Here is a 14,727-nt window from a genome sequence, read left to right on the forward strand (position 1 = left end):
TCCCACATGACAGCAGAGGTCCCCGGAGGTCTCTCCCTGAAGAAGTGCTGCTAAGGGTTGTTTTGCGATCAAGACCATTCCCAGACTTTTAGGAGTGTTTCAGTTTGGTATTGGCTTGTGCAAACCTTCTCCTGTTATTCTTACAGTTTCCAGTAAATGCAGAATCTCTTTCAAATGTTATATACAGGGATCTCCATGGGGCAGAATAACACCCTATTTTCCTCTTCTCGCTGTCCCGTGCTGCGCTTGTGCTAAGCCTCCTGGGATCCTGCAGACGTCCCGTGCCCCTGCCTAGAGATGGGTGGGGATAACTGGAGCAGGGGCCTTTCCTGTTGTGGTGGCCCTCCCAGGGAGGCTGGTCTGATGCCTACTCTGGTGTCTTTTCAATTTTTTTTATTTTCCTGGGCCTCTTAACCTGTTGCTGTGGAATGTGTCTCCTTTGATCTGCTACATTTAATTGACAGTTTTTATTAATGGCTGACATGTTAGGTTTTGATTTGCTGCTGTGTTTTTGTCTTGTATCAGCTGTGGCTTCAATGATGTTAGGCCGACCACTTCATTTTACTTTATTGTCATTATTCTGTTCTTGTTTGTCAGCCGCCCAGGGAGCAGCAATACTGCAGGGTGGCTTGCACAATTTAGAAATAAATACAGCAGGCTTCTCTGAGGGAATTTGCCCAGGGAGGAGGTGCCACCTTGCAAGTGTGAAACATGGAACTCCAGCCTTTGCCATTCCAGGGAGTCCAGAACTCGGGGGGGGGTGCCCTTTTTTGTCTTCTCTGGTTCCACTTTTCATCCTGGGATTCTCCGAGAGGCTCTCAATGAGTGCCTGGGTGGAAGCCCCACCTGGAGGCCTTTTCTGCAGGTTCACTGCTCCTTCTCCTTGATCTTTCCAGGCAGCAAAGGTTAAATGTGGAGCCAAAGCACCTGTGTGCGCCCTGGAGCAAGCAAGGCAGTGGCTTTGTCAGGAGGAGGGTCTGGACCAGTCCTGGAATGGGCAGGACCAGGCTGGATGGAAAGGGGTCCGGGGCTGCACAAAGAGAAGTCAGGGGCTGCATGGGTGCTGGCCAGGAGAAGCCTTCTCTCATGCAGGGGCATTGCCAGGCCTGGGCCACGTAGCCCCAAATCTGTTTCCTGGGGGTCTGGATCTCTTCCCTGGAGTGCCCGTGGTGCCAACGGAAGGTGGCTTTTCCCCTCAGCTGAATGGCCATGCAGGAGGCAATTTCCAAGGGCAGCTGCAGAGTGGGAGGGAAGCGCTAACTGCCCCCTTCCCGGGTACCGCAACACACACACCCCTCCCAGTTTCCCCCCTGCGTGGCAATTCAGCTAGGAAGAAGCAAAACTTCACTGGTCTGGGACGGGCCAGGGCGCAGACGCACGGGAGGCCTTCCTTTGCGAGGGCTGGGGTGCGAACGTCGTGGGTTGCCTTCGCCTCGTGTGGGATTTCAGCAAGTCCTTGTCATCATTCCTAAATGCGCATCTATAGATGTGGGCAGAGAAGGGTCCTCCGGGCCTGGGCCGCCAGGCGTCCCCGCGCGCGGGCCGCTCTGCTCGGGCTGGCAGAACCCCCGAAACGAAGCCCGGGCTCGGAGCACGCGGAGCTCCCCTCGGCCTCCCTCCCGCCGAGCGCGGACGGCGCGCCAGCGTGGCTCGCCGGCACGGCTGTCCGATCGCCCGGGCGGGGGCTTCGCGGGGCGGGCGGCGGCGCCTGTTGCGAGCCGCCTCGCGAGCGCGCCGGGCGGCGGTGGTGAAGTCTGCTGTGCCCTTCTCCCCGCAGAACCCGGACATCGTGCTGGTGCACTACCTGAACGTGCCCGCCATCGAGGACTGCGGGAAGCCGTGCGGGCCCATCCTGTGCTCCATCAACACGGACAAGAAGGAGTGGGCGAAATGGACGAAGGAGGAGCTGATCGGCCAGCTGAAGCCCATGTGTGAGTAGGTGGGGCTGGGCTGGGCTGGCGCGGGGCCGGGCGGGGCGGCGGGGAGGGGGTCCGGCCGTTTCCGGGGTCAGGGGGCCTTTCCCTGCTGCGGGGCGGGAACAGCGACGGGAAGGGTCCTGCGTGTCTTTCAGCAGCAGCTCTGCAATGCACCACACCGGATAGTTCGCCAGCTGCTGTCCCGTCAGGCACCATTTCTGATTTGAGCAGCGGGGGCGGGGGGGGGTCCTCGACGAGACTGCAAGGCGCACTCAAGATTAAGTTGCACACACAGCACCCTCGATGGACGTTCGTTGTGGCTGCTGTTGATTCCTCCAGATAGTGTGATAGTTGCAGCAATGTAATGATCAATACGGCTTAAAGAGCCCCCCCCCTTTTTTTAAGCAAAAGGATTTGTGCTTTTGGCATGCCTAGTGGGCAGCCCTGTTCCACTGTGTGAAGCAGCACCAGGTAAAACCACTGCCAGCAATGCAGGAACTCTTGAGGGGTGGTCTTGTTTGGCCTGAAAAGCAGGGATCCAGTGTGCATGCTTGCAGGCACACACAGGCACGCGTGCACAGATACTATGCCTCAGTCCCAGGGCTTTGCTGCATTTCTCTCCCTGCACCCACAGACTTGATGCCCACAAATAATTTCCTTTTGTTTGCTTGTCTGTCTGCTGTGCTTTGCAACTTGTTGCCATGACAAACATTTCATTCTCAGCTGCAGAAGACAGCTTGGTTGGTCCCCCCCTCCTTCTCTTGCTGGCCCTGGCATGGCTGGCTCAGCACCTTGCAAGCCCTCCCTCCCCCTGGCTGAGGCCTTACCCTCTCACGCCTGCCCACCGTTTGAAGTGGTGAGATCATTCCAGAGTGACTCGCTGTTGCTTACAAACCATGCTTCACTTTAGCCAGGCGGCATCCCCCCTGGCAACGTCTGTCCCACGCAGGCTGCAGAATGCAAAAGGCCATGAAAATGGGAGAAATCTCCATTCCATCCGCAAGCAAGCTATGCTGAGACAGAGCACAGCCAAAGCTGCCCCAGCTGAGCTCCACAGACCTGGCAGCAGAGTTGTCCCAGAGACACAGTTGTTCCCCGCAATTTACTGCTCATTTTCATGGGTGAATTTAGTCTGAAAGCAATGCGGTTCTTGCAAGCCCCATTCCCGCGACATTGCCACGGTCTTCTCCTTCTCTCTGGCTGAACTCAGGACTACGTTTGTAAGAGGAGGGCCTGAACTGCCTGTTTGGACCAAAGAAAGTGGCACCAGGAGAGCAATGGGCCCCTTCAGGACAGAGTTTCAGAATGGCCTACCCAGTCTGCTGAAAAGCCCAGTTCAACCCTGGCTCTGGACATGAGCCCTGGCCTGGCTCTGACACCAAGCAGCCCCAACTGGGGTGTGTGCAGAAAAGGGGGGGCGTGAGCAGCGTGCCATCTCTGCTGGAGAGGCATGCCATCCAGGCACAGTGGAATGCACCACACGCTGCACCCACATCTCCCCCCACCCCAGCCCCAGGGTGTTCATCCTCAGTCACAGAGAGCAGCAGTGAGGGTGGAACAAGGATTAAGGCATGTGCTCAAGGGACCCTTCAGATATCTGTTGGCCCCCACAGCTAGCCAGTCAATAAACAACGGTGTTCAGTGATGTTCATTGGTGCTCAAGGAACAATGTCAGTATCAGCAATAACACTCAATGGCATTCATTCATTCATGGAAGCCAGCATGGATTCATCAAGAACAGGTCCTACCAGACTAATCTTATTTCATTTTTCAATCAAGTAACTTCCGTAGTAGACTGTGGAAATCATAGAATCATAGAATAGTAGGGTTGGAAGGGGCCTACAAGGCCATCGAGTCCAACCCCTGCTCAATGCAGGAATCCAAGTCAGAGCATCCCTGGCAGATGGCTGTCTAGCTTCGTCTTGAAGGCCTCCAGTGTGGGCGAGCCCACCGCCTCCCCAGGTCATGGATTCCATTGTCGTATTGCTCTAACAGTCAGGAAATTTTTCCTGATGTTCAGCCGGAATCTGGCTTCCTGTCACTTGAGACCATTATTCCGTGTCCTGCACTCTGGGATGATCAAGAAGAGATGCTGGCCTTCTTCTCTGTGACAACCTTTCAAGTCCTTGAAGAGCACTATCATATCTCCCCTCAGTCTTCTCTTCTCAAGGCTAAACATGCCCAGTTCTTTCAGTCTCTCATCATAGGGCTTTGTTTCCGGTCCTCTCATCATCTTTGTTGCCCTCCTCTGAACCCTCTCCAGCTTGTCTGCATCCTTCTTAAAGTGTGGTGCCCAGAACTGGACACAGTACTCCAGATGAGGCCTAGCCAGTGCTGAGTAGAGGGGAACTAGTACTTCCCGGGATTTGGAAGCTATGCTTCTATGAATGCAGCCCAAAAGAGCATTTGCCTTTTTTGCAGCCACATCACATTGTTGGCTCATATTCAGCTTGTGATCGACAACAATTCCAAGATCCCTCTCGCTTGTAGTGTGGTTGAGCCACGTATCCCCATATTGTAATTGTGCATTTGGTTTCTTTTTCCTAGGTGCAGAACTTGGCATTTATCCCTATTAAATGTCATTCTGTTGTTTTCTGCCCAGCGCTCCAGCCTATCAAGATCACTTTGAATTTTGTTTCTGTCTTCCACAGTATTAGCTATCTCGCCCAATTTTCTGTCATCTGCAAATGTGATCAGCATTCCCTGCACCTCCTCCTCCAAGTAATTAATAACAATGTGGAAGAGCACTGGGCCCAGGACTGAGCCCTGTGGTACCCCACTTGTTACCTCTTCCCAGTTGGAGAAGGTCCCATTGATCAGCACTCTTTGAGTCCGATTCTGTAGCCAACTGTGGATCCACCTGATCGTTGTTTCATCTAGCCCACTTTGAGCTAGTTTGCTCATCAGGATATCATGGGGCACTTTGTCGAAAGCTTTGCTGAAGTCGAGGCATATGATGTCTACAGCATTCCCACGGTCTACAAGGGAGGTTACTTGATCAAAAAATGAGATCAGATTTGTCTGGCAGGACTTGTTTTTGACAAATCCATGTTGGCTTTGAGTAATCACAGCATTGTTGTCAAGGTGCTTCCAGATGGATTGCTTTATCATCTGCTCCAGAATTTTCCCAGGGATTGATGTCAGACTGACTGGTCTGTAGTTCCCAGGTTCCTCCTTTTTACCCTTTTTGAAGATAGGGACAACATTAGCCCTCCTCCAGTCATCTGGCACTTCCCCCGTCCTCCATGATTTCTCAAAGAGAATAGACAGCGGTTCTGAGAGTTCTTCTGCCAGTTCCTTTATCACAGTAGGGTGCAGTTCATCTGGCCCTGGAGATTTGAACTCATTCAAAGTCATTAGGTGTTCCTTGACCATATGCCTATCGATCTCAAGCTGCAATCCTGCCCCTTCAGCCTGTACTTCGCCTTTGCCAGGGGGGTCATAGACCCTCTTTTGGGAGAAGACTGAGCCAAAGTAGGAATTGAGCACCTCTGCCTTTTCTTTGTCATCTGTTATCGTTTTGCCATCCTTATTTAATAGCTGAACCACCATTTCATTCCTCTGCCTTTTACTATGCCCTGGGCCCTTCAACATTTTTATTAATGACTTGGAGGAAGTGGGGGAGGAATGCTTATCAGATTTACAGATGACACAAACTTGGGTGGGATAGCTAATACCTTAGATGACAGAAATAAAATTCAAACTGTACTTGTTAGGTTAGAAAACTAGGCAGAAAATAACAGAATGGCATTCAACAGAGACAAGTGCAAAGTTCTTCATTAAGGAAAAAGAAATCAAATGCACAGGTATAAGATGGGGGATACCTGGCTTGACAATAGTACATGTGAAAAGGATCTTGAAGTTGTAGCTGATCACAAGCTGAATATAAGGCAGCCGTGTGATGTGCCTGCAAAAAAGGCAAATGCAATTTTAGGTTTCACCAATAGAAGTAAAGTTTCTAAATCACAGGAAGTGATTTTGACCAAAATTGCTGGATTCAGACCTCACCTCAAATACTGTGTCCAGTTTTGGACACCACACTTTAAGGAGGTTTTAGATAAATTGGAACAAGTCCAGAGCAAAGCAACAAAGATGATCAAGGGACTAGTAACTAAGGGTGCAATCCTGTGGCTGCTAGACAGTGTCTAGGTGGCCACAGGACTGTTTGCTTTCCGGGAACTGAGCTCAGAGCCAGGGCTCCAATCTTGGTTCCCAGAGACCTGACTCCCCACCCCTGCTGCCTCGTAGGAAGCACAGTTCGTCCTGGCTCCGCGCTCGTAAGAGCAGTGTGGAGCGGGTGAAAGGGGGGTGTTCCTGGGGGCAGGGAGGGGAGGAGACCACAGAAGCACCATTACGATGCTTCCTATGCACTGTCCAGCCTCCCCCCCTCAGCCCCGCTCTGATGCGCCCTGTCTAGACAGCCGAAATTGGCTGTCTAGCCACAAATGCAGGGTGGCTGGAGCACGGAGGAGAGGATCCCCTCCGTGCTCTGCCCGCCCTGCATTGGATAGTCAGCCGCCTCCAAGTTCGGATTGTGCTCTCAATCATATCAGGAAAAATGGAAGGAACTGGTTATTTGTAGCCTTGAGAAGACTGAGGGGGGATATGATAGCACTTCTCAAGGGTTGTCGCACAGAAGAGGACCAACACCCGTTCTCTATCATTCAAGACTGTAGGACACGAAATAATGGGCTTAAGCTGCAGGAAGGTAGATTTCAGCTGGACATCAGGAAAACCTTCTTAACAGTCAGAGCAGTCAGGCAATGGAACCGAGTGCCTTGGGAGGCGGTGGGCTCTCTGTCCCTGCAGGGATTCAAGCAGAGACTGGACAGCCGTCTGTCAGGGATGCTTTAAACTGGATTCCTGCACTGAGCAGGGGTTGGACTCGACAGTCTAAATGGCCCCTTCCAGCTCTACGATTCTGTGGCGTTCAACGATGTCCAACACTGATGGTCAGTGACGGCGTAACAATGATGCTCAAACTCAGGCTGACCCCAGAGGAGCCTTCTTCACAGTGGCCACCCGGGACAGGAGTGGCCGCAGCATGTGCCCGGCGCCTTCTGCGGGCCTTGTGTGGCAGTGAAGCTGTGTCATCAGCACTCCTCGTAGGTGCCAGGAAGGTTGATCAGGACCAGGCAGCCTGGAGTAAGAATGAGTGGACGGGTGCTTGGCCTCAATGCTCGCTCTCTCCAGCCACAGTGCATTTCTTGTTGTGCAGATCAGCTTGATCACTCCGCTGTTCTGGGCACTGACCACGCAATTTCAAGGATATTTGGCAGCCCTGAGGGCGGAGGCACCTGCAGGTTTTCCCCTCCTTCAAAATAGAACCTGAGACACTCAAGGAACTGGGGACCTTTTGCTCTAAAGGACCAGATTCTGCACTTTTCCAGCCCTTGTGCAAGCCGCCGCAGCAGCGGGAACACACAGGACAGAGGGATGACTTCCGTGCTCCAGCGGAACAGCAACACTTCAATGGCAGGGCCACACGGTCCCCCCCGTCCTGCCCCACCCCCAGTGGAGAAATGGTGCTCAAACCTTTGAGGGCATCCTTGGTATCAATTCAGCACCTGTGATGCTACACAGGAGGGCCAGGTAGCAGCAGGTTTTGGAGTCTGCAGTGCGTCAGGAAAAACGATGCCAGAGTGACACCCAACTGGCCATAAATCGCTCTTCTGCTTTGGGAGGGAAGTGCAGCGTTCTGCCCAATTATTCAGCCTGCTTAGGCATCTGCACGTCCTGGTTTATGAAAGTACATCCTGGGAGAGGCTTCTGTGGAAATGCGGCTCTGTTTTGAGGCGGGATGTTTGGGGGTGGGGGCAGAGGGAGCTTTAGATTCTGATCAGACCCTTTTTGGGGCGGGGGGAGCATGGAGCTTGGCTGAGCCCATTCAGGGGAGCGCCAGGAGCTCTCCGCACCAGGAAGGCCTCCAATTGGGCTCCAAAGCAGAAGCTGCTGCTGTGCAGTCCTGCAGCCGAGCACGTTCGCTGCATCACATTTTCACATAAATCACATTCTATCGCAGGCGTCACAGTTTGATTTCCTGATGTTTCCAAATTTCTCTGCCCTGAAGGAGATTAGTCTGTGATTGAATCTGAATGTTGCACCTCGCCTAGCCCAGGGAAGCCTTCCGCGGGGGGTGGGGGGATTCTTTTTTTCCCTCCCCGTCCTCCGCACTCCTTCCTTGCTTTCCTTACCTGTTGCATAATGCCGCTTCAGTTCAGTGGTGGGATTTTTATTCTTCCAGACCTTTGAAACACAAACTTTGTGGAGGCTGAGCTCCGTTCCCTCCCCCCAGAGCCAAACCCTTTGAAATGGCTCTCTTATGGCACAGACCTGCCAGCCACTTAATTACTGAGCTCAGATGCCGTCTCCTTGGGGACGGATTCGAAGGGGATTTATAGCCTCTTCAGTGACGGCTTTTCTTTCTGGCTGGAGAAGGAAACTTTCATTGGGAAAGAAGAGCTGCTGTCCTGGCAACGGCAGAGCCGGGGAGGGGGTGTCTGCCATTGGTCCTGCAGGTGCCTTTGAACTATCGAAGACACGATGAAATTAGCAAACAGAAGAAACCTATTACAAAGCAATCTATGATTACTATTCATAATGTATATAGTGCTATCAACATGTGTGGCACGTTACAGAGTAAGTGAAAAGGCAGTCCCCTGCCCTGAGGTGCTTCCAGGCCAAATGTTGACAGTGGGAAAGGCGAGAGAGAGAGGAAGGGAAGAGAAGAAAATGGGGAGGGGGAGGGAGGGAGGAGCAGGAGCCTCAGGAGGAGAAGGTGGCAAATGAAAGATGGTGAACAAATGCAGGAAGATGTACACTTAGATTTGATTTCCGTTAGGAAGGAAGATTGAGGGGTGAAGCCAAAAGCTTCATAGAAGAGGTGAATCCAGCGAGACATGCCCTGCATCATATTCCTGGCTCTGAAGCAAGTAAATTGGCATTTTAAGACCCCAAGAGGGTCTCCCCTCTGAGCAGCTGCCCTGACCACCAGCCCCCAACCCTTTGTGCAGCACAGGATTCTGAATAAAATGAGGAACAGGCTGCTTCCTCAGGGGCAGGACAGTCAGGGCCTCACTCAGGGCCCTCCCAGCCAGAGGACACGGCCCTGCCATCATCCTCTGGCTCACAGGACAAGTCCCCGTCAGAACCTCCCTCTCCCCAGCCTTGCAGAAGGCTCAGTCAAGGGCCCTTTGACAGTCCAGGCAGCTCCTCCAGAAGGGGTGGAGCAGACCACGCTATAGGTCTTGCCAAGCTACATAAGGCTTCAGTTGGCTTTAGCTCCTTGCTGAGACAAAATCTTCCTATTGTCCTAGTAGGAGAGACCTCCAGCCAGCAGGTCCCACTTGGAGCTATCCAAGGTCCTGCCTTGACATGGCCAGTCATGGCTTGACCTGTCTACTTTGATTGGGCTATATCTGCTTAACAAGAGCTTGCCTATCGTGGCCTGACTCTTCTTACTGGATGGGACTTCACCTGCCATGTTCTGACTGCCATCAGGTGCCAAAGGCTTCCCCTGCAAGCCTCAAGTAGCCACAGAATGGAATAGTACCCCAGCTTTGCCACCCTGTAACTCAGATCTTCTCTCACCTTTGCCAGTTTGCAGCTGTATTGATACCAGGGTACAAAACATACAAACGTTTGCAATATTTATATACCATCTGGTAACGGACATTCTCTGGGTGGTTTACAGTAAAAACTAAAACCTTAAAAAACAGACATTCTGAAACAGAGTAAAACCAGCAACAGCACAAAACCAGTGTAAAACCAGCAACAACTAGTAATAGTAATACAAAGGATCTAAAAAGCACTTTTAAAATGGAAAAGTCTGGGAAAATAAAAAGGTCTTGACCACAGTGCATGAAAGCAAGCAATGGATGGATGAATGTAGGGCCCTGGTTGTGCTCAGGATGTGCTCTGGAGCTGTGAAGCTTCCCCTGATGGGGGCGGGGGGTTGTGAAGCCTCAGGCCCTCTCTCTGGGAAGCAGGAATGTCCATCTCTGCTAGGGGCAACCCACATCCAGAAAGTTGGGCAAGGAACATCAGAGAGCTATTACAGCAAGCTATTACAGAGAGACTCTCAAGTGGTTGCTTTAACTAAGGGATCTTTAAAAAAAGTAACACAAACAACAGAGGCACCTATGAATTCTTTCCAGATGCCCAACCCCCACCCTCTTTGTTCTGCCATCAGCCTTATTTTTTCCCCTCCCATGCTGTGGCATCCTTGGGCTCAGAATTCTCCAAACTGATGTGCAGATGTCTCGTAGCCGACACAGGATGAGCAATGGATGAGCAAAATCCATTGCTTTGCAGCCGGACCTTCCAATCAGCAACTGAGCTGTAAGAGCCCGGGGTCGGGGTGAGGTGCTGTGGGTTTCAGTGGCTGTCCTGTTTTGCATGGCGAGACCATTTCGCTTTAGGACTGGCCAAAATCATGGCACATCTTTCCTGATGGCCTGCAGAATTTCTGGAGCAGGCTTCATAAGTTCTGAAATGGCATTACTCAACCGGCACTTCCTTAAGATTGTGGTTATGATTATTTTCTTCCTTAACAATCCCTTGAAACTCATCCTTCTCCCAGGAGCACTGATGGGCGTGTTTCTGCTGGAGGTCTGGATTTGGGGGAGCCCCATGTTCTGCCTTTCAGCCTGCATCTGGGTCAGGAAGTCTGGAAGCCCTCCTTGCATTCCAGAGGACAGTGGTGGGTCTATGAAGCCTGGCGCCTCTGGCAAGAGCCAGCAAAACAGTCGCCCAGCGCACCTATATTAGCAGCTCAACAGCGTGATCTTTTCACCCAACACAAGGCTGACAGCATCAGCAGTATATTCATGTGCAAAGAGCACACAGACATAGAGAAAGAGCCACAGACGTCTAAACGTGTTTTGGAAAGGCAAAGAGCAAACGCTGCCCCCACGGGTCCATTTCCACCGTGTCCCACATCAAATACGTTTGTATCCACACAACATTCACTGTCACAAGAGGTGTGACAGACAGGAGCTGAGCTGACATCTTTAAATCTTTAGAGGAATTTATGGATGAGATGGGCTCCCAACAGCTGCTAGCCATGACAGCATAATGGAACCCCCATCTTCAGAAGCACTGTACCTTTGAAGACCAGATGAGCAAATGCCATCACCTCCATGCCTTGCTTGTGAATTTCAAGAGGCCTCTTTCAGAAACAGAATAATCCTGAACTGGATTGATCTTTTGTCTAATCCAGGAAGGCAATTATCATGCAATACACTGACTTGTGAGGGTCCCTGGGCTGAGCTGATTATGTGATGGGTGAAAGTTCTCCAGAAACACCAGCCATTTTGCGAAGATGTTCCCAAAGGGAAACTCTCCAGCAACGGCCCTTTGTGACATGCAGTATTACGGAAGCTGCCAGTACAATAATGTCCCGCGACCAGCCATTCCGCTCTTTGCCAAATATTGGGCTTGACAACTGACTCTCTCCCCCACCCACATTCCTTCTACACATCAAAGCTGAACTCGCACCTCTGGCAAATACTGCTCGATGTCAGTAATCTCTAATCGCCCATGTTCCTGCTTTCTCCTAAGTATTCAAAGCGCAGACCTGAAACGTCCAACATAATTCCGAAGACTGTAATCTTGGTGATTTAAAAATATTTACAGGGGGCGGAGTGACCCCTAACAGCAAAAGCTTTCATTTTGTATCAAAGCGGGGAGGATCCCATAATTCACTGGTCACTTAGCACCACCGTGTGGCTAGTAAGGAAAATGTTATTTCCCCCCCTAAGATCGGGGAGGGAGAGCGGGGAGCAGTTCTACGCCACAGGGCTGCAACCTGGCTTGACCCCCTGCGAGAGGCGGCTTGACCCTCAGTTCTAGATCGATACATCTGAATTGGGATTTACAGTCTGCACGGGGTGTTTTCACATGGGAGGCTTCTAAGTAGTTCTCGCTTCAGTTAGTTTCTAATGGGAAAGTCAACCAGGATGCCCATTTGCATTACAAATGCCTCTCCCCCACTGGCCCGCCTGCCTTGACAAGACTTGGGCTTCCCTGTGACATCGACGGGCGAGAGGGCTCAAGGGAGGGCGTCAGGATCACGCCAGGACTTCCCTGCCGCCTCGGCGTGCCCACGCAGCCGCCAGCCGCGAAGGGGGCCTCATCACGCGAGAAGAAATGCCGGGGCGCCGCGCGCGCGCGCGGGCAGCCCGGGCACGCCGGAGCCCGGCTTGCGCGGCCCAAGCGCGGCGCTGGGCGCGGCAGGACGGGGAGGGCGGGCGGCGCGCGCAGCGCCCCCTCCGCTCGCACGGAGGCCCGCGGGCAGCCCGGGGGCCTCCGGGGAAGGGCTTCCTCGTGAGAGGAGGGTCAGCGGAACGACGGGGTCGGGGCCACGGCTCCGTGGGCAGCGGGGGCGGGAGCCGGAGGGCTGCGCGGGGAAGAGGCCCTCCCGCGCAGCGTGCCGGGCTGCCAGGGCCCCGCGCCCCGGCCAGCTGAAGGCGGCCCCCGCAGCCGAGCTGGCCCTCCCCGCTGGCGGCCGCCTGCAGCCAGGAGAGGGCCTGTCCCCCCCCGGCCCGCCCTCTCAACTGGCCCCGGCCTCTGCCCGCAGCGCAACCCCCGCCGCTCCCAGGGGCCAGCGCCGCGTGGAAGGGGAGCGGCCGCCGGACGCCTCTGTGCGCTCTGCCGCCGGGAGACTCGCCCGCTCCCGAAGGCGCTGCTGGGGGACAAGGCCGCCCCCATCAGCGGCGGGAGGCAGAGCTTGCCCGGGCCCCCCCTCTGCCGTGCTTCCCTGCGTGTTCCGCCACGAGGACGGATCACAGCGCCGGAAGGGGCCCCCGAGGGCCTCCAGTCCGGCCCCTCCGCGGCACAGGACGCGGCCAGCGCATCCCCGGGAGGAGGCCGCCCAGGCCCTGGCGAGGAGAAGCCGCGGCGCTCTGGCCCAGCGGCTTGGCCGCCGCTCCGGGCGGCTCGCCGAAATCCGCCTCCCGCAGCTCCGGGCCGCGCGGCGGCCGCCGCCCCGCCCGAGGCGCTCTTCCCCGGCGCCGTCGGGGCACCCGGCCAGCAGGCGCGCGCGGGGAGAGGCCGGCCGGCCGGCGGGGCGCCCCGGCTGAGCGGGGAGGAGCGCCGCTCGGCGAGCCCCGGGCGACGCGGGCCCAGGGGCGGCTGCGCCAGGCCTGGCCTGGCCCGTCGCCGCGGGCGCATCTCGGCGGAGCAGCAGCGGCGCCGCTCCAGGCTTTTAAAGCCCGGGCAGGCCTGGGACCCGCTTATCCGAAGGAGCCCCGGCGGCCCTGCGGCGTGTCGCAGCCCCGAGATCAGCCTCGGGTCTGCGGTCCAGGCTGCCGCTGAAGTGATCAGGGGGGCAAGTTGCAGGCTGGGGGCCCCGCTCGTGGAATCCCCTTCCCTGGGAACGCTGGCTGTGCCCGAATCTGGGCCATGGCGCAGCCCCTCGTTTACTTACCTCATTATTCATTAGATGTACGTCCCACCCAGCTAACAAGTGGCCTTAGGGCGGTCTGCAATCACAAAACCCCCAAAGCAACAACGCGGTAACGACCAGAACTCTGGGAACCTCCTGGCTGGATTACTGCGATGTGCTGCTGCACGTGGGGCTGCCTTTGAAGATAGTTCAGACACTTCGGCTAATTCAAAATCGAGCTGCTCAGTTACTGCGAGTTAATTGGCTGATTCAACCATGTGATGCCAGTGCTTCTTCAGCTGCCAAGGCTTCCCGTCCATTTCCAAGCCCAATTCAATTCAGTGTTGGTGCTGACCTTTAAAGCCATAAACAGCTTGAGACCAGGATATCGAAAGGCACATCCTCCTGCATGTACCTGCTCAGACCCTTAGATCTTCTTCAGGGGCTCTTTTCTATGGGCCCTTTTCTATGGGCCCCCACCAAAGGAAGCCAGGTGGGTGGCCGCAAGAGAGAGGGCCCCGTCAGTGGTGGCACCCCACTCGTAGATTAAACTCCCCAAAGAGGTTCACCTGGCACCAACGTTGCTTTTTGGTGCCAAGCAAAGACCTTTCTTCCAGGCATTTTGGAGGCCTAGCTCTAGGTTATTATGGCTGTTTTATCGGCTTGTGTGCTGTTTATTCTTGGCATGATACTGTATTTTATTCCTTTAAATATTTATATTGTATTTTATATTTTTAACTGTTCTATGGCATTTTAGTTTTTTAACTATTTGTAATCCACCCAGAGAATGTTAGTTATTGGGTGGATTAGAAATGTGCTACGTAAATACAGCTGGTGAAAATATCAAAATTATTAAGATATTTAACACATTAAAAATACTGAAGAGTCAGCAGTAAAACTGGTAAGAAAAACAACCAGCAGAGGGGGCAATCCTGTGGCTGCTAGACAGCAGCTAGACAGCCGTAGGACATGCTGTTTTCTGGGAACCAACCTTGGAGCCCGCGCTCCGGTTAACCAGAGAACCGCCCTCCCCCCACTTCCGTGCTGCCTCGGAGGCAGCGCAGAACAGCCCCGTCCTCCGCACTCGCAAGAGGAGCGCGGAGCAGCCGAAAGGAGGCGTGGCGGGCAGTGTTCTGGGGCGGGGAGATCATAACTCCCTGTATGACACATCTTATGTGTTGTACAGCAGCCTCCTTCCTGCTCCGTCCTCCCGCAGCTAGCCAGCAGCAGTCGGCTGTCTAGCCGAAAAAGCAAGGCAGGAGAAGCGCAGAGGGAACGATCTCCTCTGTGTTTCTCCTGCCCTGCTTTGGGTAGGTGGTTGTCTCCACGTTTGGAGGTGGCCACCTATCAGAATCATAGAATAGTAGGGTTGGAAGGGGCCTACAAGACCACGGAGTCCAACCCCCTGCTTAATGCAGGAATCCA

General features: G+C 54.1%; 1 protein-coding gene across 4 annotated transcripts in view; it reads left to right on the top strand.

Moving 5' to 3' along the window:
• CAMTA1 (calmodulin binding transcription activator 1) overlaps positions 1 to 14,727 on the top strand; it is a 155,002-nt gene that overhangs the window by 16,971 nt on the left and 123,304 nt on the right. For 2 of the 4 annotated variants that reach the window (XM_084822152.1, XM_084822150.1), the window contains exon 2: positions 1,778 to 1,931. In XM_084822152.1, the coding sequence (XP_084678278.1) occupies positions 1,928 to 1,931 (4 nt within the window). In that variant the 5' untranslated portion in view covers positions 1,778 to 1,927. Of the gene's footprint in view, positions 1 to 1,486; positions 1,932 to 14,727 lie in introns of those variants that run through there. The other 2 variants (XM_084822149.1, XM_084822151.1) reach the window with 1 other exon arrangement.

This window comes from Heloderma suspectum, chromosome 15, assembly GCF_057233095.1.
Source record: "Heloderma suspectum isolate Gila_16-S chromosome 15, 16-S_ref, whole genome shotgun sequence".
NCBI classification, from domain to species: domain Eukaryota; kingdom Metazoa; phylum Chordata; class Lepidosauria; order Squamata; family Helodermatidae; genus Heloderma; species Heloderma suspectum.